This window comes from Mercenaria mercenaria, chromosome 12 (genome assembly GCF_021730395.1).
Source record: "Mercenaria mercenaria strain notata chromosome 12, MADL_Memer_1, whole genome shotgun sequence".
NCBI lineage: Eukaryota > Metazoa > Mollusca > Bivalvia > Venerida > Veneridae > Mercenaria > Mercenaria mercenaria.
This window is the reverse complement of record NC_069372.1, coordinates 40,029,259-40,053,740: the sequence shown is the minus strand read 5'-3', so window position 1 is coordinate 40,053,740 and position 24,482 is coordinate 40,029,259. Positions and strand designations below refer to the sequence as shown.

General features: G+C 36.6%; 2 protein-coding genes across 6 annotated transcripts in view; one reads left to right on the top strand and one right to left on the bottom strand.

Moving 5' to 3' along the window:
• Positions 1-7,467: 7,467 nt before the first annotated feature.
• LOC123534990 (collagen alpha-1(III) chain-like) lies at positions 7,468-20,918 on the bottom strand. Of its 5 annotated transcripts, none has more exons than XM_053519796.1 (15): positions 20,734-20,918; positions 20,321-20,362; positions 17,434-17,469; positions 17,201-17,230; positions 16,375-16,395; positions 15,700-15,735; positions 13,662-13,700; positions 12,142-12,180; positions 11,293-11,982; positions 10,010-11,098; positions 9,357-9,575; positions 8,601-8,654; positions 8,278-8,382; positions 7,893-7,996; positions 7,468-7,695 (listed from the first exon to the last, which is right to left on the bottom strand). In XM_053519796.1, the coding sequence occupies exons 1-14, from the start codon at positions 20,789-20,791 to the stop codon at positions 7,920-7,922; spliced, it is 2,535 nt and encodes an 844-aa protein (XP_053375771.1). In that variant the 5' UTR covers positions 20,792-20,918; the 3' UTR covers positions 7,468-7,695; positions 7,893-7,919. The 5 variants fall into 5 exon arrangements, with proteins under 5 accessions (XP_053375771.1, XP_053375770.1, XP_053375772.1 ...); XM_053519795.1 differs by having other exon boundaries at positions 17,201-17,233; positions 20,734-20,917; XM_053519797.1 differs by lacking the exon at positions 15,700-15,735 and having other exon boundaries at positions 17,201-17,233; positions 20,734-20,917.
• Positions 20,919-23,377: 2,459 nt separating this feature from the next.
• Positions 23,378-24,482, top strand: part of LOC123534713 (uncharacterized) — a 38,477-nt gene continuing 37,372 nt past the window's right edge. Inside the window, exon 1 of the mRNA XM_045317078.2 lies at positions 23,378-23,533. The gene's annotated coding sequence lies outside the window, so the exon portion shown is untranslated. The remainder of the gene's footprint in view (positions 23,534-24,482) is intronic.

Sequence of the window (24,482 nt, the reverse complement as noted above, 5' to 3'; positions counted from 1 at the left end):
AGTTTAATAGAAGTCAGCAAATATTTAGTTTAATAGCAGTCAGCAAATATTTAGTTTAATGCAAGAGGAGTGTGGATTTTTTGTGTAACCATCTTAACAACAAAAACAAGAGTTTATCTTGCGTCTCTGCTTCATTTGTGTCCGTAAAGGGGATGCAGTGGCCAGACTGGAACTCTGTCTGACGGAAAAAAAACAGGGGTAATGAGTTTGAGCTGCCTCCCCCACCATCTTTTCTCTCCTTCAGTCCACTCCTAATCCCTCCTGCCAGGTAAATTTCAGAATACCGAAAAAATCTTTACCTACAGCATGAAATAGACAATACCTGCTGTTTATAGACAAAACGACTATCGAAAATAACAGTTAAGGAAATACGTTGTGAATTATTCTATTGAATTTTGTAACTGGTTTGACACTAGGACAATGCTTTATTCATACAGACTTTGATTTCCTTTTCATATTTTAAAAACAAAATATTGCACTTATGAATAAATCATTGACAAACTTCATTATGATTTAGTCTGATCAATTATAAAGCAGGATATCATGTTCTTGTACAGAATGTGAAGTGACAATATTTCTAAATTGCTAAACTTCTAAAATGAGTTTGTCCATCTTTCAGTTCGGACAGTACCATTAATTGTTATAATCGGTGAATACCAAAATGATACAGACTGAATCGTAAACAGTGCAGGTCATGATGAGACTGCATGAATGTGCAGGCTGATCATGATCCGCACTGGTCACAAAGGCAGAATCAATTGTGCCCAGCATGATAAGGATTAAAGCAGTAAAATTTACATTTTTTGTTCTCCTCTGTTATTGTTAGGAAGTTTTATATTTTTACTTTGCAAGCATATGAAATAAATTACTATTTGAGCCGTGCCATGAGAAAACCAACATAGTGGGTTTGCGACCAGCATGGATCCAGACCAGCCTGCGCATCCGCGCAGTCTGGTCAGGCTCCATGCTGTTCGCTTTTAAAGCCTATTGGAATTGGAGAAACTGTTAGCGAACAGCATGGATCCTGACCAGACTGCGCGAATGCGCAGGCTGGTCTGGATCCATGCTGGTCGCAAAGCCACTATGTTGGTTTTCCCATGGCACGGCTCATTTAATTCTACATTAAAAATTTTTAGCTTTTTTTTTCAAGTCAATCATATTCACTGACAGTAATCTGGATTTCTGTACATCCAATTATGTACCACCATTGTAATTTTAACACTTGAGAAAATTGAAGGGTAAAAAAAACTAAATGAATTTTTTTTATCTCATGACAGACTTTATTGTATACATGAACAATTTACCATTAGTGGTGCTGAGTGTTTTGCAATGAGGTAATACTGTGCTAATACTTACTGCCATATAGGCTGTAGACCATCAATTTACATATGACATATTATTATTTATCCATTTGTAAACTTACTCATGAAATTCTTTGACAATTTGCTGTGTTTTCACTTTCATTTCACCAGTGTGCAAGTTATTTTGTGAATCAGGTAGATGTTTTTTGTTTATTTTGCATTGTTATTTGAAATATTTGTATACACTTACTACTCAGAGAAAGATAAAATCCCGGTTGAAAATCAGTCTAGCATGTAACTGTGTTTTGAGCATATTTAAATGCATCATATTTTATCATTTTAGAGTAATGTTGCCAGATAACATCCTTAAAGAGTACTGTAATGTATGTTGACAAATTTTAATTTTTACATTCTGACATTTTCATGCATAAGAATGTGTTGAACACGATGATCCAACTTTCCTAGTGCTAATCAAGCAGACTTCATTTAGTTATTCTTATGAGGGGGTGGGGGAGAGGAGGGGTGGGGGCTGTTGTTAATTTTGCTGTATTTGGGTTGAATTAACTATCACTATAACATGGTTTAAAAGGAGCAGCTGCTGTTTTTAGCTCACCTGTCACAAAGTGACAAGGTGAGCTTTTGTGATCGTGCGGTGTCCGTCGTCCATCGTCCGTCCGTGCGTACGTGCGTCCGTAAACTTTTGCTTGTGACCACTCTAGAGGTCACATTTTTCATGGGATCTTAAGGAAAGTTGGTCAGAATGTTTATCTTGATGATATCTAGGTCAAGTTCGAAACTGGGTCACGTGCCTCAAAACTAGGTCAGTAGGTTCAAAAATAGAAAAAACCTTGTGACTTCTCTAAGGCCATTTTTCATGGATCTTCATGAAATTGGTCAGAATGTTCACTTGATTGATATCTAGGTCAAGTTCAAACTGGGTCACGTGCTTCAAAAACTAGTTCAGTAGGTCTAAAAATACAAAAACCTTGTGACCGCTCTTGAGGCTATATATTTCACAAGATCTTCATGAAAATTGGTCACAACGTTCACCTTGATGATATCTAGGTCAGTTCGAAACTGGGTCATTGCCTCAAAAATCTAGGTCAGTAGGTCAAATAATAGAAAAACCTTGTGACCTCTCTAAAGGCCACAATTTTTCATGGGATCTGTATGAAAGTTGGTCTGAATGTTCATCTTGTGATATCTAGGCCAAGTTCGAAATGGGTCACATGCGGTCAAAAACTAGGTCAGTAGGTCAAAAATAGGAAAACCTTGTGACCTCTCTAGAGGCCATATATTTCATGAGATCTTCATGAAAATTGGTCAAATGTTCACCTTGATGATATCTAGGTCAGGTTCGAAAGTGGTCACATGCCATCAAAAACTAGGTCAGTAGGTCAATAATAGAAAACCTTGTACTTTAAGACCAATTTCATGGATCTGATAGAAAGTTGGTCGAATGTTCACCTTGATGATATCTAGGTCAAGTTTCGAAACGTGGTCACATGCCTCAAAAACTAGGTCAGTAGGTCAAATAATAAAAAACTTGTGACCTCTCTAAGGCCATATTTTTCATGGGATCTGTATGAAATTAGTCTGAATGTTCATCTTGATGATGTTAGGTCAAGTTTGAAACAGGGTCATGTGGCGGTCAAAAACTAGGTCAGTAGGTCTCTAGAGGCCATACTTTTGAATGGATCTCCATAGAAATTGGTCAGAATGTTCACCTTGATGATATCTAGGTCAAGTTTGAAACTGGGTCACGTGCCATAAAAAACTAGGTCAGTAGGTCAAATAATAAAAAAACATTGTGACCTCTCTAGAGGCCATACTTTTCATGGGATCTGTATGAAAGTTGGTCTGAATGTTCATCTTGATATCTGGGTCAAATTTGAAACTGGGTCAACTGCGGTTAAAAACTAGGTCAGTAGGTCTAAAATTATTAAAATCTTTTAACCTCTCTAGAGGCCATATTTTTCAATGGATGTTCATGAAAATTGATCTGAATGTTCACCTTGATGATATCTAGGTCAGTTTCGAAACTGGGTCACGTGCGGTCAAAAACTAGGCCAGTAGGTATAAAATTAGAAAAACCTTGTGACCTCTCTAGAGGCCATATTTTTCATGAGATCTTCATGAAAATTAGTGAGAATATTCACCTTGATGATATCTAGTTAAAATTCAAAACAGGGTCACGTACCTTCGAAAACTAGGTCAACAGGTCAAATAATAGAAAAACCTTGTGACCTCTCTAGAGACCATATTTTTCAATGGATCTTCATGAAAATTGGTCAGAATTTTTATCTTGATAATATCTAGGTCAAGTTCAAAACTGGGTCACATGAGCTCAAAAACTAGGTCACTATGTCAAATAATAGAAAAAAACGACGTCATACTCAAAATTGGGTCATGTGGGAAGAGGTGAGCGATTCAGGACCATCATGGTCCTCTTGTTTTTTATGTATTTGGGTGGAATTTATTAACACTTAAGTTGGCTATAAGGGGAGCTGTTGTTAATTTTGCTGTACATGTACTTGGGTAGAAAATATACATCACTGTATTCTTGCTGTACATTGGTAGAAATTACTCAGCACTGTTGTGGGTTATGAGGGGAGCTGTTGTTAATTTTGCTGTATTTGGACAGACTTTAATAATGCTTCAGTGGGTCATAAGGGGAAAAGTTGTTAATTTTGCTATACATTGGTAGAATTTACTCAGCAATGTAGTCGGTTATGAGGAACTGCTGTTATTTGTGCTGTTGTTGGGTAGAATTTACTAAAATCTGGAAAGTAGATCCCTTGGATGCACTGACAACAAGGCAAACAGTGAAAATTGCAGACTCGGTTTGATTGAGTCTGTTCATTAAGTCACACTTAAGTGGGGTATAAGGGGAGAAGTTGTTATTATAATTTTGCTGTACTTGGGTTGAATTTACTAAGCACTAGTGGGGAATGAGTGAAGCTTTTCTTGATGTTGCTATATTTCAGCCTAATTTACTCAACACTGTGGTGGAGTAGGAGTTTGCATTATAAATTCCTTTGAATAATATTTTAGTTTGAAAACTGGAACTGAATATTGAAACATAATCTAGGGTATTTTTGTGTCCTTTGTATGACCAGTGCACTATGTTTGTCAGCATTTTAAATTTGTAACTTAGACATAAGACTGGCAAATATTCAATTTGCCATAATAAATAGATGTAAGAATGGCGAATATTCAGTTTGCCATAATAAACAGACTCAAGAATGGCAAATATTTAGTTTGCCATAACTTTGTTCTTTGCACTATCAACTTTCATGTAAAATTTCATTACAGTCTATGTTAATTTAACAATGCGAAATTGAGAGATGAGTCAGTATCATAAATTGGCTGACTATAACATTGCATTATACTGGGTAAATTACTCAAGTAGTGACACAATTTACATATATTTATAAATAATTGATCCTATTACAAAGGAAAACACTCTGTACATGTATCTATACTAAATGAGAATCAAACAGTCTGAAACAGGGCATTTCAGATTTCGGGAATCAAATATTGGCATAGTGAGAATATACTACATTTGTGAAGCTCAAAAGTCTTGTACAAGGCATTTTAGAAAATGAATCAAATATTGGCATGTAAAAATATGCTATTTTTGTTGTATAGACACCAAGTTCAGTACCATGCGTAAAATTACAGCTGAAATGTTTTATTAATGCAGCATTAAAAGTGTGTTTAACTGCTCCAGTGGCGCCATCTGCATATCAAAGTTCAGGTAACTTGATTGTAATTGTTTGTATATACAGTAATGTACAGGAGATTGTATGAAGACTGTTCATGAAATGTTTGAATTTTGTTGCTTAAATGTAGCATGTAATTATGACATGATTTTCAGAAACACAAAATCATTTGATTGTGCAATTGTAATCATTAATTATATAATTATTTGTTTAGACAAAAATAGGAGGGAGTAGACAGGAAGTCCTTTCTCTCAAGAGCTCTTTTTGCTGAATTTTATATTCTGTCTTATTACAAAAAAGAAAAAGTATTTTAGTCAGTCAGCATGCAGGTCTAGTTAAAATAATGATATAAAAGACCTTCACCTTTCAACAAGCTACTGATTTTTAGGCTAAGGTGGGCTCTTGACCAGAATCAAACTAAGTCTGATATTATCTTCTTTGGTTCTATTCTGACATTCTGTACTTTCAAAGGATCTTCTTACCTACATGGGATCTTCTTACCTACATAGGCTGAATAGGAAAGACAATAAGTCCTTGGTACTTTTGTTAATTTTCAATGAATAACCATACTTAAAACTGCAAGAAGAAACATGCATATTTTCAGTGAATGATGACATAGAAGTTTTTTTATGTTTCTTCACTAAAACTTCATTGTTTTGTTTTCCTTTAATATGTCATGCGTTCTGAAGGGTGCTTTTGTGCAAAAAAAAATCTCAAAATTTAAGAAAATCAAAAGTTACAAAAATGGTGTATGCTTAATGATTGAAATACTTGTCTTGTCTCATTTCATCACTGTTTATAAAAGTGATACATTCCTGTAACTAACTATTGTAAGGTGTGTAAATTACATTTACCTCTAATTTTTTTGTTTACAAGTTTATTTCTATCAGCTTTCATCTGTCCAGTCATACTGATTAACCAAATGTTTATTTTCACAGCAATGTTTGTGTTGTTGCATAACTGACTACATTTGTATGTTGATAGGTGCATAGATGAATATGTTTGGCTTGACTGTGTTGTTGATTTTTACAGATTGTCAATTAATTGGGATATTAAAATTTTATTAGACATGATTTTGTTTTGAATTTGATTCAAGTTTAACTGTGTAAAACCGTACTGAGAACTCCATACTGTCAAACGAGAGCCCTGTAGTCTCCTTATCTTATTGGCAGCGTATTCGCTTGAAGAGCAGGAGGTCGTGGGTTCGATCCACTGTCGCGTTAAGACATTCTCGCATATCAGAGTTCTACTATGGTTTTCTAGTTCTCGGGATAGTGACGAACCCCTGATGGATGAGAATTCGTTAAGCCAAAGACGTTAAAACTGGTACGAATCGGCATTAAACTGGAAACTGGATTATCTTCTCTCGTACCCCTCATAGCTACAGATACCGCTATGAATGAGATGCCGAGAGTGACAATCGACCGAAAATGAATTAGTGCAAATTGTAGTTCAATATGTCTAGTCATTTGACACCAATCTTCTAATTCATGTGTGACCGATGCCAGTACCTTGCAGAGTACTGGTTCTGAATACAATGCTGTTTATTTTGTAAGTACTGTTAGTTTAAACAGTATTTATTAAATGAGCCGTGCCATGAGAAAACCAACATAGTGGGTTTGCGGCCAGCATGGATCCAGACCAGCCTGCACGTCCGCGCAGTCTGGTCAGGATCCATGCTGTTCGCTAACCGTTTCTCTAATTGTAATAGGTATTGATAGCGAACAGCATGGATCCTGACCAGACTGCGCGGATGCGGAGGCTGGTCTGGATCCATGCTGGTCGCAAACCCACTATGTTGGTTTTCCCATGGCGCGGCTCAAATATATCATGTACATAAATCACATACATACAAGTATTGTTGAAAAAATCAAACCCATATTCAAAGCTTTCGTTTGGCAAAGAACACTTCTAGGTAATAAATTGAGCTTGAACCCCTTTCTTACAAAGGAGGTAGTGAACACACCCTTGTCGTGCATTCTGTATCTTGAACCGCCATTGCCATTACCCATTGTCTAGCAAAATATTTCGCCCTGTGACCAAACTTGGACTAGACGTTTCATAAGCATAAGGTTACGCCGTAGAAATGACAATTTAAGAAACTTGTCTACTCGAATTATGACTTTAAAAGACTCTAAATGATGACCATTCAAGTTTTGCTTTGGTAAGATATAAGTTGGTATTATGATGTTATCGTGCATGTCAGGTATGTCGTTCGTTTGCCAACTTGGAAAACGACTATTTTCTGGTATCAATTAGCAGAATGATTTACTACCCGATGGACTGGGATTTTCAGAAAGAACCCTTGATTTTAAGACGTAAAAGAAGATAAAAATGGACATTTTATTAGGATAAAACTTAACAGGCAGCACTATATAAAGTAGGCAATTCTTTACTATCATTCATTTATAGTACAGGAGCAGTATAATAACACGAGTAAGTTAACATTAAAATTTAATTGAACAATAAATCAATACAGTAACCACATTTTAAAACGAAGTTAACTGAAAGTCAACATTTTCATATCCACGCACAGACACGTTGTAAGCAGTGAAGTTATGAATGGCTTAGATGTCGTAAATATTACGAAATTCAATTCTATTTACACAATGCTATCACAGACGTCCATTCTCTCACGGCACTTGTCTCGCATGCGAACATCGTTTACCCTGAAAAATAGAAGAAAAATTGTTATTTAATTACACACCAGGTTCCTTCTTGAGATTTACTACGGGATTATTAATGCACATAATTCCCAACTAACAAATACTTGAAAACAGAGAATGAATTATAACCTATTCTACAACAGAAGAAGTGGACTTTTTTAATTCGGGTAATGTAAATGGGAAAAGGAGAAATAATATACCTGTCACACAACCCCCGCGTGTAATTTTCACAATAAACCACCGACTGTTGTATCACTGGCAATAGTTGTTGTGTCAGGTTGAACAGGTCCAGTTACTGTTTTACCTGATAAAAATTGAACAAAAATGATTTTACCCACTAAAAACGAACATTTACCTGATGAAAAGACAGAGTAAATCGGTAATAAAGTGTAACTTAAAAAATGTATCGTTTATAAATGCTTAAAGTTCGGTAAATAAACCAATGACTTTTCAACATGGTATACAAACAATGGACCCAATTTACTGTAAATACTGTCCATTTGCAAGTGAACCGAGTGTCAATGGTCTATATCACTCTACCAAACAGGTCAGAGATTTCAATCAATATACGCATTTTGAACTCACCTGATGTGACTGAGTTCGTACTCAAACTAAATCCTTGTGAAGTATTTGACGTTGCAGCTCCTGTACTACCCGTTCCTTGAACCGGGAAGGTAAGAACCTGCGTTCCTATAAATCATAAATATCAGCAATCAAACAAGCATATGTCCGAGAAACTCCGCGTTACCGAAATTAATTATGTACAACTGAAAACATATCCTGGTTTTTATTGTATTCTTCTATAATATTTTAATGATTTACCATACATATGTACACATTTTTTAAAGAAAAATACCGGTACATGTATATATCGCGTATAAAGATATTCAACCCTTAGACGTACATACCTCCAGAGCCGACGGCAGGCGGTTCCGGTGCATTGAATGTGATTGGTGGCATTTCTGAAAATAAAAAAAAATCACTATAGTAAGCAATATACCGTCTATGGTGGTAAAAATGTATTTGTGGATACAACATCGAACTATCGGTCGGGAACACGCCGACGTCGCCATTTTAATTGGTACTATATTTGTATTTTCTTCATTGGCTCACACACCTCACAACTGTCTTTCGTTTACAAACACAACAATACACATAGAACTTTAATGGACATACGCGTCAAATCAAGCTTAACATATATGTGTGAATGTTTGTTGAACTGGGTTTATACTGGCGGATTTCCATTTTTAACGGTACAGTAATACTCCTCCGTGCATTTTAGACAATGGTGGGCACTCAAGCAGAACCATCGACCGTATGTAAGCCAGCTCGTAGGCTTCCTCTCATAACAACTCGAACTGGGCTCGAATCTGCAGGGCTGAGTGGCAAGTGATCTTAACTTGAAACAGAGCGCCTGAAGACAGACAGACGACCGTGCTGTTAACCCTTAGCCTGCTGGCGGCAGATGATTCTGCCTTTGCGACCAGTGCAGACCAAGATCAGCCTGCACATCCGTACAGTCTGATCATGGTCTGCACTGTTCGCTATTCAGTCAGTAAATTTTCAGTGAAAACCCCTTTGAGTAATAAGTGGTACTGTCCAAATTGAAAGATGGATCAGTCCATTACAGAAATATAGCAGGGTAAGTGTTAAAGTAGCATTACCATTAGGCGCTTGGTTGCTTTCATCCATGAAAAAGGAGAAATCCTGGTTTATCGATCTTGCAAATGGTCCATCTTGGACTGACATGACAGTTTTAGTTTCTGATGTATTTGTTACTGTGACGCTTCCGGTGGTGTCTGTTTTGGAGACGGTGGAGCCAGCTGTTGTCATAGTAACTGTCGGCTCTAAACTTAAATCAACAAAATTCTGCGAGCCGTCAACTGGAAGAAAATTAGGCAGATATCTTTGTAATATGCATTTCTAGATAAAATCAAACGGAATACCTTTTCATGTTTTGCATATTTAGAATCTTAAAGATTTTTATAACGTCTTAGTTAATGATGAACGCACAGACATACTCTCAAAGCATTGTACATGTGCAAGGAAATGAACTTTCTCTTTCAAGCGTTAATAATACACACAAAAAACCTAGATCTATGCGACTTTTATATTATGGGCTTGTAACATATTGACCCTTAAACTGTCTTCACCATGCATTTAACAACCAATTATCGTTTCGGCAAAGAGTGAACTGCAAGATCTAAAATTACCTTACTTTATACACATAACATCTTGAGGTAACTTTCCATTTAGCTTGTATATCAACATACATAATCAAACATAAAACAGATGTGGCATAATAAGGAAATATTACCTGCTTCAAACGAGCGAAAAGCTGTAGTTATATCACCAGCGGGCTGGAAGGCCGAACCTTGTTGTCCGCTAGTGGTTTCAATGGCCACGGCTGATCCGCTTGTAGCATCATTGTTTACAAAGCCTTTATCTCCGAGGATATTTCCCACTTCGACAAGACGAAACTCTGTACTTGCTTCGGCGTTTCCAACAGGTGCCATGGCTTCTACCGTACGCTCCGATATCGTGGTAGCTGCACTGTTTGAACCCTGCCTATTTGAACCGAAAGAAATAGTACCACTCTGCTGTTCTGTATTTGTTTCAACCACTGTCGTGCTTCCGGAGTTTGTAAATTTGCTGTTCTGATCGGTGCCCCCAGTCTGAATTCCAGTTTGACCAGAACCACCGAACTGAAGTCCACTTTGACTAGAACCGCCTACTTGGCCCGAACTTCCGAACTGAATATTACCTTGGCTAGAGAAACCATTGTTCAAGCCAGTGTTTGCTTGTCCGGAAGTTCCAAGTCCCATCTGGCCTTGGGTAGGCTGTTGCTCAGGAATCTGTGGAACTTGAGGTCCTGGTTGCAGCGGTTGGAACTGAATGTTGAAGTTTTGTCTCGGCTGCGTACCAGTGTTAAAGGCGGGACCTGCAGCGCTATCTGATGGCCTGACAAAGCCAAAATTTGATGTGGCCTGGCTCTGGCCTTCACTTCCTCCTGACGTTTGACTTATTATTTGTCCGGAGGTAGGTGTTGCAGCAAAGCTTGGTCCGAAAGTTGCAGGACGGAATCCTTGTCCACCGGTAGCTGCTCCCCCAAAGCTCTGTCCAAATGATCCTCTGGGAAAACCTTGAAATCCTGAGGACTGTAAGCCTGTTGTTGAAAGAGCTTCTGGTGAAAATCCACCTCTCGGGAAAAGAAGTTGATCACTTTGGCCGAAGGCTCGCGCGCCGTCGGGGAACTGGAGTGCTGGTCCGTTTGGGAACCCCGGAACCACAGTAGATGATCCGCTTAAATCTAAACCTGTAGAAAAACTGCTGTCAGGGGTGAAACCTGGACCACGCTGTCTTATGATGGGGCCTTGTGTGGCTTGTGAGGGGAATATTGCGGAACCTGCAGAAAAGAAAACAACAGCGATGTCTATGCAGGGAATAATAGTCTTTTTACTTTATAGAAGTCAACTATAAATGCATACTTTCATTAGAAACCAAAACAATGAAACAAAGTCTACAAGAGTAAAAGCATTCGTTAATTGCTATTTAAATAAACATTCGTACTTTTTCTCTCTGTCAGGGATGGACACATACCTTGACCACCTTGGGTCTGGGTTCCAGCTGAAAACTGACCACTCGATGGCTGGCCAAAAGAGAAGGTTGGACCTGTCATCCGGCCTCCAAACGGACCACTGACTTGACGTCCAAACGGACCTCCCATCTGCCCTCCAAACTGGCCTACTGCAGATCCTCCCATTGGTCTGCTCATAGTTCCTCCTATCGGCCCAGAAATTGGTCCTCCCATTGGTCCACCCATTGATCCGCGCATCGGCCCAGATACTCGACCTCCCATTGGCCCTCCCATTGATCCGCCCATCGGCCCAGATACTCGACCTCCCATTGGCCCTCCCATTGATCCGCCCATCTGCCCAGATACTCGACCTCCCATTGGCCCTCCCATTGATCCGCCCATCTGCCCAGATACTGGACCTCCCATTGGCCCTCCCATTGATCCGCCAATCGGCCCAGATATTGGACCTCCCATTGTTCCTCCTATCGGTCCAGAAACTGGACCTCCCATTGGCCCTCCAGTTGGCCCTCCCATTGTTCCAGTCATAGAGCCTCCCATAGATCCTGTTGCTTGTCCTCCAAACTGTCCAGCACCTATCTGACCACCCGCTTGACCACCTGTTTGAACATTCATTTGACCGCCCATCTGGCCTGCACCTGCCTGGGTCAGTCCGGTCTGGCCACCACCGGGTTGTCCTTGCGCAGTTGGAGTCACTGTAATATTGACAAATGCAAGTAATAAATAAATATTCGCTATGAGTAAACGATTTTTTCTTATTTGGAAAAAGAGTCAAAATTCAGCAAGCTTATATAATAATTGTTTTGAAAATAACTCCTTACACAGCTGAAAATAAAATAAATTTCTTGACTTACCAGAAGGTATCTGGACAACATCAGGAACATTTGGAAAAACTGAAAGATAACAACGTTAAAACGTTACCGCATGGCTTGGAATGGTAAACGTACGATCCAAATTACCGTGAAACCATTTTATTTCGTGGGCATGAAATTTCGTGGTTTTGTCCAGAAAGGTTATTTTGAAAGGACATGAATTCGAGGATTTCCACTTATGAAGATAAAATGAATGGGAGTTTTGCTTGTCCGTTTGAATTAAATTTCATGAATCGACACCACCACGAAATTCACGAAAATACGTTCACCACGAATATCAATGATTTTACAGTATTACGCATGCAGCTACTGGTACGAGTCAGTATGAAACGCTACTTTTTATAATATTCGTTTTATTCAAATGATATTATATGTACTTATACAAGGCCATAATTTGGTGTATTTGGTGATTTATTATATGGGTGGCAAAATCTACTTTTAGTGTAGTTCTAAACTAAGTTAAAACTAGCTATATGTATCTAGATGAATACTGTATTAGCAACTAATCATGCAATATTGGTAACCTCTTGGCCCACGTGACCTTCGCCCTCGCCTCTGACGCCGCACTCGTCTGCTGCGCTGCTGATTTGGTCCTTCAAAACGCCCACTTCGCCCTGGAGACCGGGGTGGCATTCTTCGAGGATCTAATGGTACTATAGGTTGTAGGGGTGGTGGAAATATTAGCTCTCCAAGCTGTGGTGGACCGTGAGGAAGCACAGGCAGCGGTGGGGGTATAGGAAGAGAAAACATATCCTCAGGTGTTCGGCTGCCTCCGGCTGGAGGCCCGTCTGCCGGTCTTTGCATTCTTTGCCCTTCAGCCCTAGGACCAGGGGAATCAGCATTTTGAGACCGGAAACCTGTTATAGGCGGCTGACCTGGTGCTCTTCCATTAGCATTTGATCTAGACCTCGGCTCAACAGTTCCCCTGTTTGTTTCTAAAAATTCCTCAGCTACAAGCAGAACACGCAAGCATAGCATACAAGCAATACGAAAATATTGTCAAATATGTACATTGTACATGTAGCCTAATTCTAATGAACTATACATGTCTATCACACCACTGTCCAAGCATTAGTTTTTGACATGTTTTAATGATGTTAGTTAACTACTGCTAATGGTGTCGTTATTGAAAAAAGTTAGAATGAAGTATACTTCACTATAATAAAGTTGTATGTCTGAATTCTTTAAACACTAGTAGCTGATTATTAAAGATCGTGTAATGTTATTGTTAGTACATGGAAGTTTAGTTATACAACTACCACAGGCAGGTGCGTAAAGTTTTTTATATTTACATGATATTTACGTGTATCGGAACACATTTAATGGTAATCGTTATAAAAGATGCACCAAAATAGATTTGTTTTCTTACAAAAAGTATCTCTGCATCTCATCCGGAAATGAATTCTATCCATATGTAGAATATCAAATTATCAAAACAGTTGAAATAAAATTAATCCATCAATTTTTTAAAATATATAGTCTGTACAACTGGTTTCCCTTACCTTGGGTTGGCTGTTGACCAAATATGTTGCCACTTCCGCCTGAAACAGTAAAAATATTTTCGTGAAGAGAGGTCTTCAATTAACCTTTTGATATTTTTAAGATGGAAATAATCTTGATAAAGCCGGACCAAAACTTACTACATAGTTCCGTCTTAAAGGAATTTTTGCTTCTATTCTCTGTCTAATAAAAACCTACTAGATTTACCCGTCTTTCATTATATGCCTCATAAAAACCTTCTAGATATATCCGTCTTGAACAAAATTGCTTCCACTCCCTGCCTGACCAAAACCTGCTAAATAGTTCCGTCTTAAATGAATTTGCTTCCATTCCATGTCTCATAAGGGCTACTAGATAGTTCCGTCTTGAATGGAGTTGTTTCTACTCCTTGTCTGACTAAAACCTAACAGATCTTCCACTTCCTCTCCAACCAAAGCGTACTACATATTTCGTCATATTTCTCTGCCTGCAAAACCTACTTTCCCGCACAGTTTTGTCTTTAATGAAATTGCTTCAGCTACCCACCCCAGATAAATCTGGCTTAAATGAAGTTGCTTTCTGACAAAAACCTACGACGCAATTCTGTCTTCCTAGCCTAAAAACTTTAGATAATTTTGTCTTAAATGAAGTTGCCTCCACTTCTTGTCTGACTAAAACTTACCAGACAGATCTATCGTACACTCCAGCGTGTTTCATTCGGACCAATGTTATACTGGAAAATTCTAAGTGGCTTAATGTTTCTGTTTAATACTTCGTAATATTTTGTATCCTCGTGCATTTAAAAATAGAAAACAGTCAATTATAGCTAGCACTTAATTCTACATGTGCATACGGACCAACGTTTCCATCTATTAAACAGAGCTACTTTGATATACATGTATTTGCTTGGCGCATGCACACATGGTCTAGAATGTTATGCCCTATGCACTGAAAAAGGGTATAAATTTCTTGGTTAAAGAACCGAGTATACAACTAATAACAAAATCAGTCTAGACATGCTTCGTGTTAAATATTAGTTTGGCCACATTTCACATAAATACATAATGCCAAGGTCAACATATCGCTGATCTGTAAAGTAAAATTGTTAAACAAACACGCAAAATAAATCATTTTCAGGTATTTAGTATTTTGGCTACATCTATATATCCCATACAAACCACTGTCTTTAGTGAAGGGTCACTACTCATGCATTTTTATCATAGATTTTGTCTAGATTTCTATACTAGGCAGGCATCTCTACATGTTCGATACCTTGCCGCCCTGTCGCATCGGTCGGGCCTTCAGATCCAATTGTGGTAATGCCACTATCCCCGACGGTAGTGAGGCCGTCGGTGCCGATGACTGGAAGACCATCTGGACCCCCAAAAGTTGCTCCAGTTGGAAAACCCAATGTCGAAACATCAAAACGACTCATATCAGTGGGTCCGGGTAAAGAAAACCTTGGCCCAAATGGGCTTTCAAGTTCAAATACTGCCCCGGGAGCAAATGGAGAGAATGGGGTGCCCAAGGGTCCAAGCGATGAACGTAAAAATGGACTGCTTAGAGCTGTTTGTGAAAGAAGAAAAATGTGCGATGAACAATTAAACTTTACAAAAAAATGCAGAAATCTCAGCCCAGAATGTAAAAATTGTATGTTTCAAGTAAATGTGATATTATGATTCATGGAAATTTTGTAACGGAAGTACTTCCATTAAACATGGGTGTCTTATATTCTGGTGATATTCCCGATATAAAACAATAAATGAAAATGATTTTACCCTTTTTTCCTGCAATTGCACCTTAAACCTTAATACATTTCCGGGAAAGCGTTCGAGACCATATTAAGTTTTAACCGGGAAATATAATTAATTCGTGCACTAAGGTACTTAAAAAAATCGTAATGTATTCGAAATTTTGAAATCTGAATTTTGCAATAGTTCCATTTTTGACGCGCTTTTCAAACTTTAATCATGCCGCACCGTGGCAAATGCAAGTTTCCGTAATTTTGACGAATGTCACAAAAATTGAAACATGTACATGAACCTGTAAAGATTGTTTTACCTCTTTGTCTTTGAATAAGCGCAAGTCTTGCTGCAACTGGAAGAAAGATTTTTTTTTATTATGTTATGTTCTTTTTATGGTAAATCAGATATCGGCGTTAGTGACAGTCATTTATTCGATGATCTTTTGTATTTCTAAAATGTCAATAGTGTCTATGGGACATATAATACCCCTAAAACAGGAGATACTGGCTAAAGGTGCGGATGGAAATATTTGGCTCGAATAACTCTTTAGGCGGTAACGGGGCTCTGCCGAGTCACCGCAAAACAGCTACCTGAGAGCCAGATATACTGATCCATCCGCACCTTCAACTAGTGATACATTCTCTTTCTTGCATGTCGTATTCTTTAATTAATAGAAGAAATGAAGTAAAACGACTGCTTTTCTTTTGAGCACTATTTTATTATAGTAGCGTATGAATTTACACATTCATTCATAAATTGCAGCACGTGAGTCATCTTACACCCGGAGTTTAAGACGAGTTTTTCTAGTACCAGCAAAAACTGAGAAAATCCTATCTGGCATCCAAGAAACATAATTCTATTCTTACACATCAATGATTCCTTTAGGAAAAGTATTTTGGAAAAAAAAAAAAAACAACAAAAAAACAACAAAAAAACAGTGTCTCCTTTCTGAATTGTTGTTGTAAATTCGTGAAACAATGTTAATACTTACCAGGAGGTGGAATGCCTGGTCCTAGAACAGAAAGTAACAATGATTTAGTATATAATTTTTTTTTTTTTTTTTTTTTTTTTTGTAAAATATTCTGACAATTTACATTATATCTTTTCTTATGATAATATGCGCACACAGTTTACATTTATTTGAAACATATGTGGTAACACTGTTTTTATAAGAAGGAATGTTTATTAAAGAACACATTTTTGTTATACTAGTATATGAGTAAGGAATATAATTGAATTAGTTCAAGTATAAATGTTTATACACTAATTGACATGTTTTAATATATATTTACTGTCTACTGAATATTTCTTATTACTGTGTCATGTAATATATGAAATTTCTTATACAACATTGACATGTTATTGTGAGCTAATATAATTAATAATACAAGTCATTAATGAATTGACACTTTAATGACATTCCTAATATCCGAAGGTGTATCCCGACATAAATAAACGTGTCCTAATTGACGTCACGTGCACGTTAAATTGTCTGATTTCGGCAAGAGGAAAGAAGTCAAAATTTTGCTGTGTATAGTTACGGTTCCTATCTCAGGCTATAAGTGAAGTTTACATTTAACTTCATGTTCACTCATTATTTTTTCAACACCTCAATGTTAACAGACATGAATTGGTTCTCACACGTGATTATATGACTGAAGTTGGGACATGTTTTTCTATCATCTCTTGTCTGTTTCAGATCAGGGACCCATTGCTTGTTTCAAAATCATCAAAAAAAAATAAATGAAATAAATAAAGAAAGAAATAGTAGAATAAAAATAGAAAGGCATTGTCTGGATATTGACAAAGTTACTCACCCCCTATTCCTCTTACTCCAAATGGGAAAGCTGCTGAAGAAAAAAAAATTGGAGCATTTGAAAAAAAAAGCGGCAAAACAAGATGTAGAACACGATGAAAATGATCGAAAAGCAGCTTTCATAAAATGTAGTTTCATTACAAAGGTAAAAATATGTAAGGGAAACAGCGTTATAAATACAAATATTTGAAAAAAGAGACTGGAAGTATAAAGCCTTGAAAAACTTATTCATACCTCGGCGGAGCGCTAGTTCTCTTTGCCGCAGTAACACTGAAACAAAGGTACATGTACATTCATTATAATATTTATACACATTATTTTTTTATACTTTTATTTACGTGTAACATTTACTTAATCAAGGTAAATGACCGTAACATTGCATGCACGTATGCTTCGTCTTAATTAAGGACGGTTGATCGAATACTGGTCAAGTAATGGATTTGTTCAAAACATTCACGTCTGATCATTTACACCTTCATAAGTTATTTATGTTCACTGGGCGCTTAAAACATGTGAGATTTTCACTTAAGTATTTTTAAAATTTGATTTTCCTATCCTGTTTGCCCAACTAATATAGTTATTTCAGCATATACATGTATAAATTAAATAAACATATTTTGCCTAAGGAATAATATTGATACAAGAACAAGTTACATTGAAAACTGCATATTCAGTAATTATTATTACCTCCCTTTTGCCTGTTGCGGTTGTGTAACCAACATTGATTTGAAAAGCTACATACAGTATTAAAGCCTGACTTTTGGAACATATATTTAAAATATGTTGGAAATTTAAACCTAGAACCTATATCTAAGTTAAAAGAATTACACACTTTTTTCAAGTATTTTCTTATTAAAGGGGGATAATTACATAGTGCTACAGAAAACAATAAAGAGGGGTCTAATACTATGTAATGAACCTTTTTATTCCACAAATATACCCTTAACAGAATATTTCAAAGTTTGAATGTGTTGTAAAATGTTGCTTAAATGTGAATGGTCGCCTTTAAACAGATTATACCATAATATTCTCAAATCCACAGACCCTCTTCCTTTGCTTTTGCATTTGCGCGAAAGGAGATAACATTTTTTATTAGTTTCGAGCGAGGCACAAGTCATTTTCATTGGCAGCTGTCTTCATGGACAACTTACGAAATAATTTGCGTTGGCATTAGAAAACATATTAAGGTAATGCATGTACTGTATAAACAAGGGACTACACGGGAAAAGAACTAAAAGACAAAAGTAAAAAAAAAATAAATAGAAACTGAATCAATATTAAGTGGCATTAAACAATGGTATCGTGACCTCAGCGCAACAATGGATAACCGCATTGGCACGAAAGATATTTTCATTTTCACTTCTTTGTGCCGAGGTGAAGAATTATGTTTTCTCTTCCTTGTGTCCAGGTGTTTTAACATTGACCAATGGGCACTGCAGTCCGCCCTTTCTTATTTACATACATTCTGTGACCTTGGTCACTCACTCCTGATGTTACGTCGACAATATACAGCAATAAATCTGACACCTTTGTAATAAAAAAACATGAGCACACATTGATAGTTTTACATGGTATAACGAATGTTGTGATTATACAAGTCAAGAAAATGATTGTGTAATTTATATATATAATTATATATATAATTATAATTATATACCGTAAACATCGAAAGAAGTTTACGCTGTTCAACATTTAGTGTGACATTAACTGCTTATGTATTATCATAATATAACATTTAAATACTGACCAACGTATCAAAAGCTGAACATTACTAGCCAATTAAAAAAACTACGATTTCTATGTAACATATACACACAAATGCAGCTGAAACTCGATATCTTGAGCTCGCTTATCTCAAAATACCGGCTATCTCGAAGAATCCCGCAAACATGTGCATAAATATAACTTTAAGTCGAAATTCGGCTAACTCGAAGTAAAACGTTCCATCCCTTGGAATTCCGGATACTGAGATTCAACCGTTGTAGTTGCATCTTTCAAGAAACAGTATGTTTTTATCTTGTATTTAAATACATTAATGGCCTTATTTATCAAAATATTTAAACAGAGTTAAGAGATTTTATAAAGACAAGCGATATAAAACATGCGTTTCAATTCTTGTACAAGTTTAATTAATCAAACAAAACATGTTTGAACTTTAATAAGAATGTTTTTCATGTTATGATGTTAACATCATTTTTTTACTGTCAGGTTTTGTTGTTAACGAAGAGAGCCATTTCTAATTTATTGTTCCTCAGACACCATGTTATTTACGTTATTTATGTATTTACTGCTTTCGTAAAAATTCAAATCAGTTATTTGTCTTTTCTGCCAAGTGCGAAAAATATATGCCCCGTGTCATAGTCGATTCACAAGTGCCGGGCGCGTTGCCTTGTTGCCACTCCCACATCCCCGTTCCCTCATTTACAACCCCCATTTACCAGAGAACACAATCATAGGTCTATAAGTACCTTGAACATTGTCAAAATTCATTATTCCGACAAAAAAACAAAAAACAAACAACAACAACACTTTGATTCGTTGTAAATGTGTTTTTCTTGACCATTCTAAAATGCATATCTTCTTTAAAAGTTTATCGACTATTCAATTATCGACCAGTTCCGTTCACACTTGTACTAAAACAAGCAAAACTGTTTCCCCAGAAAATGTTTCCCTTGTCAGAATAATATATTTTTGACAAGGTTTCATTGTGGGGAGCGGAAGGGGAGAGGGATGGGTGCGACAAGGCAACGCGCCAAGCACCTGTGAGTCGATTGGCACACTAACTGGTTTAACAGCTCACAATTGATCTTTTGGTGAAAGTCGTATGAAATTGCAAAACGGAGGCAAAACGTTTTGCTATTACTACGGATCAAAATCTGGAATAACAACGCCCTCTGCAGACTTGCTTGGAGAAGAAAATGACTTGGCGTTGGGCAAGTCATTTTTAACATCGGTATAAGTTAGGTTTATTTCCTGCCTGAAACATAATTTTTGTATGAAGTCTGTCATGTTTGTACAAAGGATAGATCGCAGCAAAATGCATGAAACTGTACAAGATAAACCATAATGGAGCCAAAAACTTGCCTGATATCGCATACATAAAATACCGAAACAAACTTACTTAGTCTCCGTATGCGACCGATGTCCTGGGCATCTGACAATACTGAAAAATATTAATATATATATTGATACAGTAACAGTTACATGTAAAACAAAAGATCTAACTAAAAAAGAGCATATGTTTTTTTATTTTTTTTAAAGCTTTTCTTCTTCATAACTTATATACATTTAAACATAACTTATATACATTTAAACTGTTTCTCATGCGAGGAAAATTTACCTTGATATTATAAAAGCACTTTCTTTCAAAAACAGCCCATTGCGGTTAAAGGTTTTAATACTAATATTATCAGCAAAATAAGGTCATTTTGTTGTTTTAAAGTTACCATTCCAAAAATCACAGCATATCTATCCAAAAATGCTAGAAAATATTGCATATGTTAAAATAAAAACAAATATTTGTAACCAACTCACCCGAAAGAAATACAATTCCAAACAAAGCAATTACAAGTTTCTCCATTTTTGTCTTCATGTACAATCTTAATAAATAATATCACACTTGTAAAAAATATTTCTTCCAGCCGAAACAAGGATTGTAAATCTAAAGAGCAATCAATCTTTTTTATTTTCAGTATTTATACGCGTTAAACAATGATGCGCGACGTTTTTTATTGTGTCACGTGATACGTCGATAAAACATACAAAAAGCGAAATAGACACAAAGTGAATTATGTCAAACCCTGTAATAAATCGAGTTAGGCCGTTAAGACAATACGAACGTTCCATATGTATTTATGTTCGGCTGTTGATCTAATGATTGCCCGTGGCCCTGTCTGTCAACGTGTCCATACCTTCATCATAGTAATCAGTAACTTATTTGCCGCAATTAATTACTGGTTATATAATTATTTCCACGATTTAGTATAATACATGCAGTAATGCGCGCTTTGTAATTGATAAATTTACATATACATGTATGTATATTACTTAATTTATTTTTTATTTTTAATTACACTAAGCAATAAAACAGACGACATGCAACACAGTAACCTTTGCAATACTGGGGATAAAGGATAGAAAGGAAATGCCGAAAAAAAAAACCCGAAATCATTCTGTATCTACAAACAACTGAATATTAGTTTGCTGGGCTGTGTTCTATATTTTCAAATCTATTTTTTTTAAATAAATTCTTGCAATATAACTACCATTGGATCTGCTGCATGTATTAACGGGAGAAGAATCGTGTATAAAAAAAACATTCACGTGCTATTAATACATGAGTTTTTTGAAAAGCTGTTGCAGGGCCGAATACTTTTTCTTATTCTTGTGTAGATGTACATCTGGTATATATAAGTCTTGTTTCCTCATTAAAAACAACCAATTCAGTTCTGATTTACATACCTTTACAGAACATCGCTTTTCCTCCACCTACTTTTTATGAAAAGTCTATCATAAATTGACTTAATGAAGAAAATAGGGAGTTGAATAGTTTTAAGTAAAATGCGGGTTAGTGGTGGTCTTCTACCTTAAAAACACTCATTTGCAATAAACCGCCACTTTCGCATTCGTTCTGCAAAACTTCCAAATGTTTTAGTAAAAACTTGAAAAGCGTCTCATTTCATGCAGAATACATTCGAACAATGGAAAAGTGTAATTAAGGCACCTGTTCTACACTTCTACACGAAAATGCGCAATAGACGAAAAAATAGGATCTACTATGGACTTTTTGATAGACCATGGAAGAACACTTTTTGACCGAATTACTGACCTCATTCCGCCCATGTGTCTTTCGAATACGGCTTGAGGAAAAAGAAGACGGTTCAGCCGTGAATATGTTGGATCACATGTAACTTATGCGATTGTTTATTTTTTTGTATTAGGTGCCTACGGAATTCTACGGAATTCCGTTAGGGCCATCGCCGTTGAATGTGTTGATCTGAAACGCGATACTAGATAGTACGATGATGAAAACACGAAATCACGAAACTACGATAACGAAAACGCGAACACACGATGATGATAACGCGATAATATGATACGATAATGAAAACGCGATAATACGATAGTATGATGATGATAATGCGATATACTATCGCGTTTTCTACGGAATTCCGTTAGGGTCATCGCCTTTGAATGTGTTGATCTGAAACGCGATACTCGATAGTACGATGATGAAAACGCGAAATCACGAAACTACGATAACGAAAACGCGACAACACGATGCTGATAACGCGATACTACGATAACGAAAACGCGATACTACGATAGTAGTATAGTACGATAGTACGGTCACGTTTTCGCAGATATAATTTTACTGCATTTCTCATTCCTGTAAAATCATAAATAAAATGTCTGAGTAAAGGGGTGTTAACTCTGTCACTTTTAGTTGTAAACCGATTTACTTTTTATTTTTATTTTTTTGCAGAAAATTGCCAGACTTTAATGCATTAAAATGAAAACTCAGACATTTTATTTATGATTTTACTGGAGCTGTAGTTCTAAAAGCATAACTTCTAAACTTCTCATTTTTAGCATGCACATGCGCACCGGAAGGCGATGGTGCGATAATGATAACGCGACAGTACGATGGTGATAACGCGACAGTACGATGGTGATAACGTGATAGTACGATAATGATATTGCGAAATCACGATACTACGATAACGAAAACGCGATAATACGATAGTACGATGGTGAAAATGCGACAGTACGATGGTGAAAACGCGATAGTATATCGCATTATCATCATCGTACTATCGTATTATCGCGTTTTCGTTATCGTAGTATCACGTTATCATCATCGTGTAGTCGCGTTTTCGTTATCGTAGTTTCGTGATTTCGCGTTTACATCATCGTACTATCGAGTATCGCGTTTCAGATCAACACATTCAAAGGCGATGGCCTTAACGGAATTCCGTAGGTGCCTCATGCTTATGCTCGATGTAACTATTTTTATTTGCCAGACACCGTGGCGTTCATTAAATGCTTCTTGTCTAAAGCAACATCTTTCATTTCGTATTTTTTAAGTGTTGTTTGACATAATCAATGGTGAAATAAATTAAGGAAGTTAAGAACCATGCATAAAAAATAACATTGATAGTTACAGTCTTCCGGTTAAACTTGATAGCGGTCTTTCAACAATTTATACAAATAATATTATACCAGACAACTGCTATTGAACAAAATAGGTCAGACAAAATAAGTATTAAAATACTTGAAATAGGAAGTAGATTTGTTAGGGCTTAACATTTACATGTTTGGATATTCAATTCAGGTATGATGACTGTAATTTCTATTTTTTAATCATAGATTAACCTTAAGTTTGACTTTTAAGCAATCGTATCTATATGGTATTTTTCTATGATATCTCTCTGTAATGGTATGTTAAGTAAAAACATTGTATATTGAAGATATATAATTATAAAATATATAATCTGCTATATACATACTTGAAATAACGCGCGTCGGCAAGACTATGGCTACTGGTGGTAAACAAAACATCTTAACATAAAATATCATTGGCATATTTTGAGTTGTCGAGCTAGAAAGAACATCATTTACGAATTATGGTTTATTGCTCATAAGCTACATGCAGTTTAAATAATTGTATACTTTTGTATATATTTTAAAGCTTTCCTTTTTTTTAAATATTAATGAAATATATCTAGCTTATTGATATGAAACCTTCTAAAAACGTATGGCAGTCGTAAATTTGACATTTGACCCTAAACACCAAAGCGGTCATCCACGAACTGAATCAGGGGGCCTCCGTGGCCGAGTGGTTAAGGTCGCTGACTTCAAATCACTTGCCCCTCATCGAAGTGGGTTCGAGCCTCACTCGGGGCGTCGAATTCTTCATTTGAGGCAGCCATCCAGCTGGCTTACGGAAGGTCGGTGGTTCTACCCAGGTGCCCGCTCGTGATGAAATAACGCACGGAGGGGCACCTGGGGTCTTCCTCCACCATCAAAAGTTGGAAAGTCGCCATATGACCTATAATTGTGTCGATGCGACGTTAAACCCAAAACAAAAAACAAAACAAAACAAAAAACGAACTGAATCATCCATTTGAATTCAATTTGATAGTCAATTGCCAAAGATACATCCAGTTATTGATTGGAGACTATTTTAAGTAATAAGGGTCACTTTGACCTTGACCGTAAAGTAACTCCTTAAGGGATACCTAGATCCTGACAACATGTACAAATTAACAAGGCTATACGTG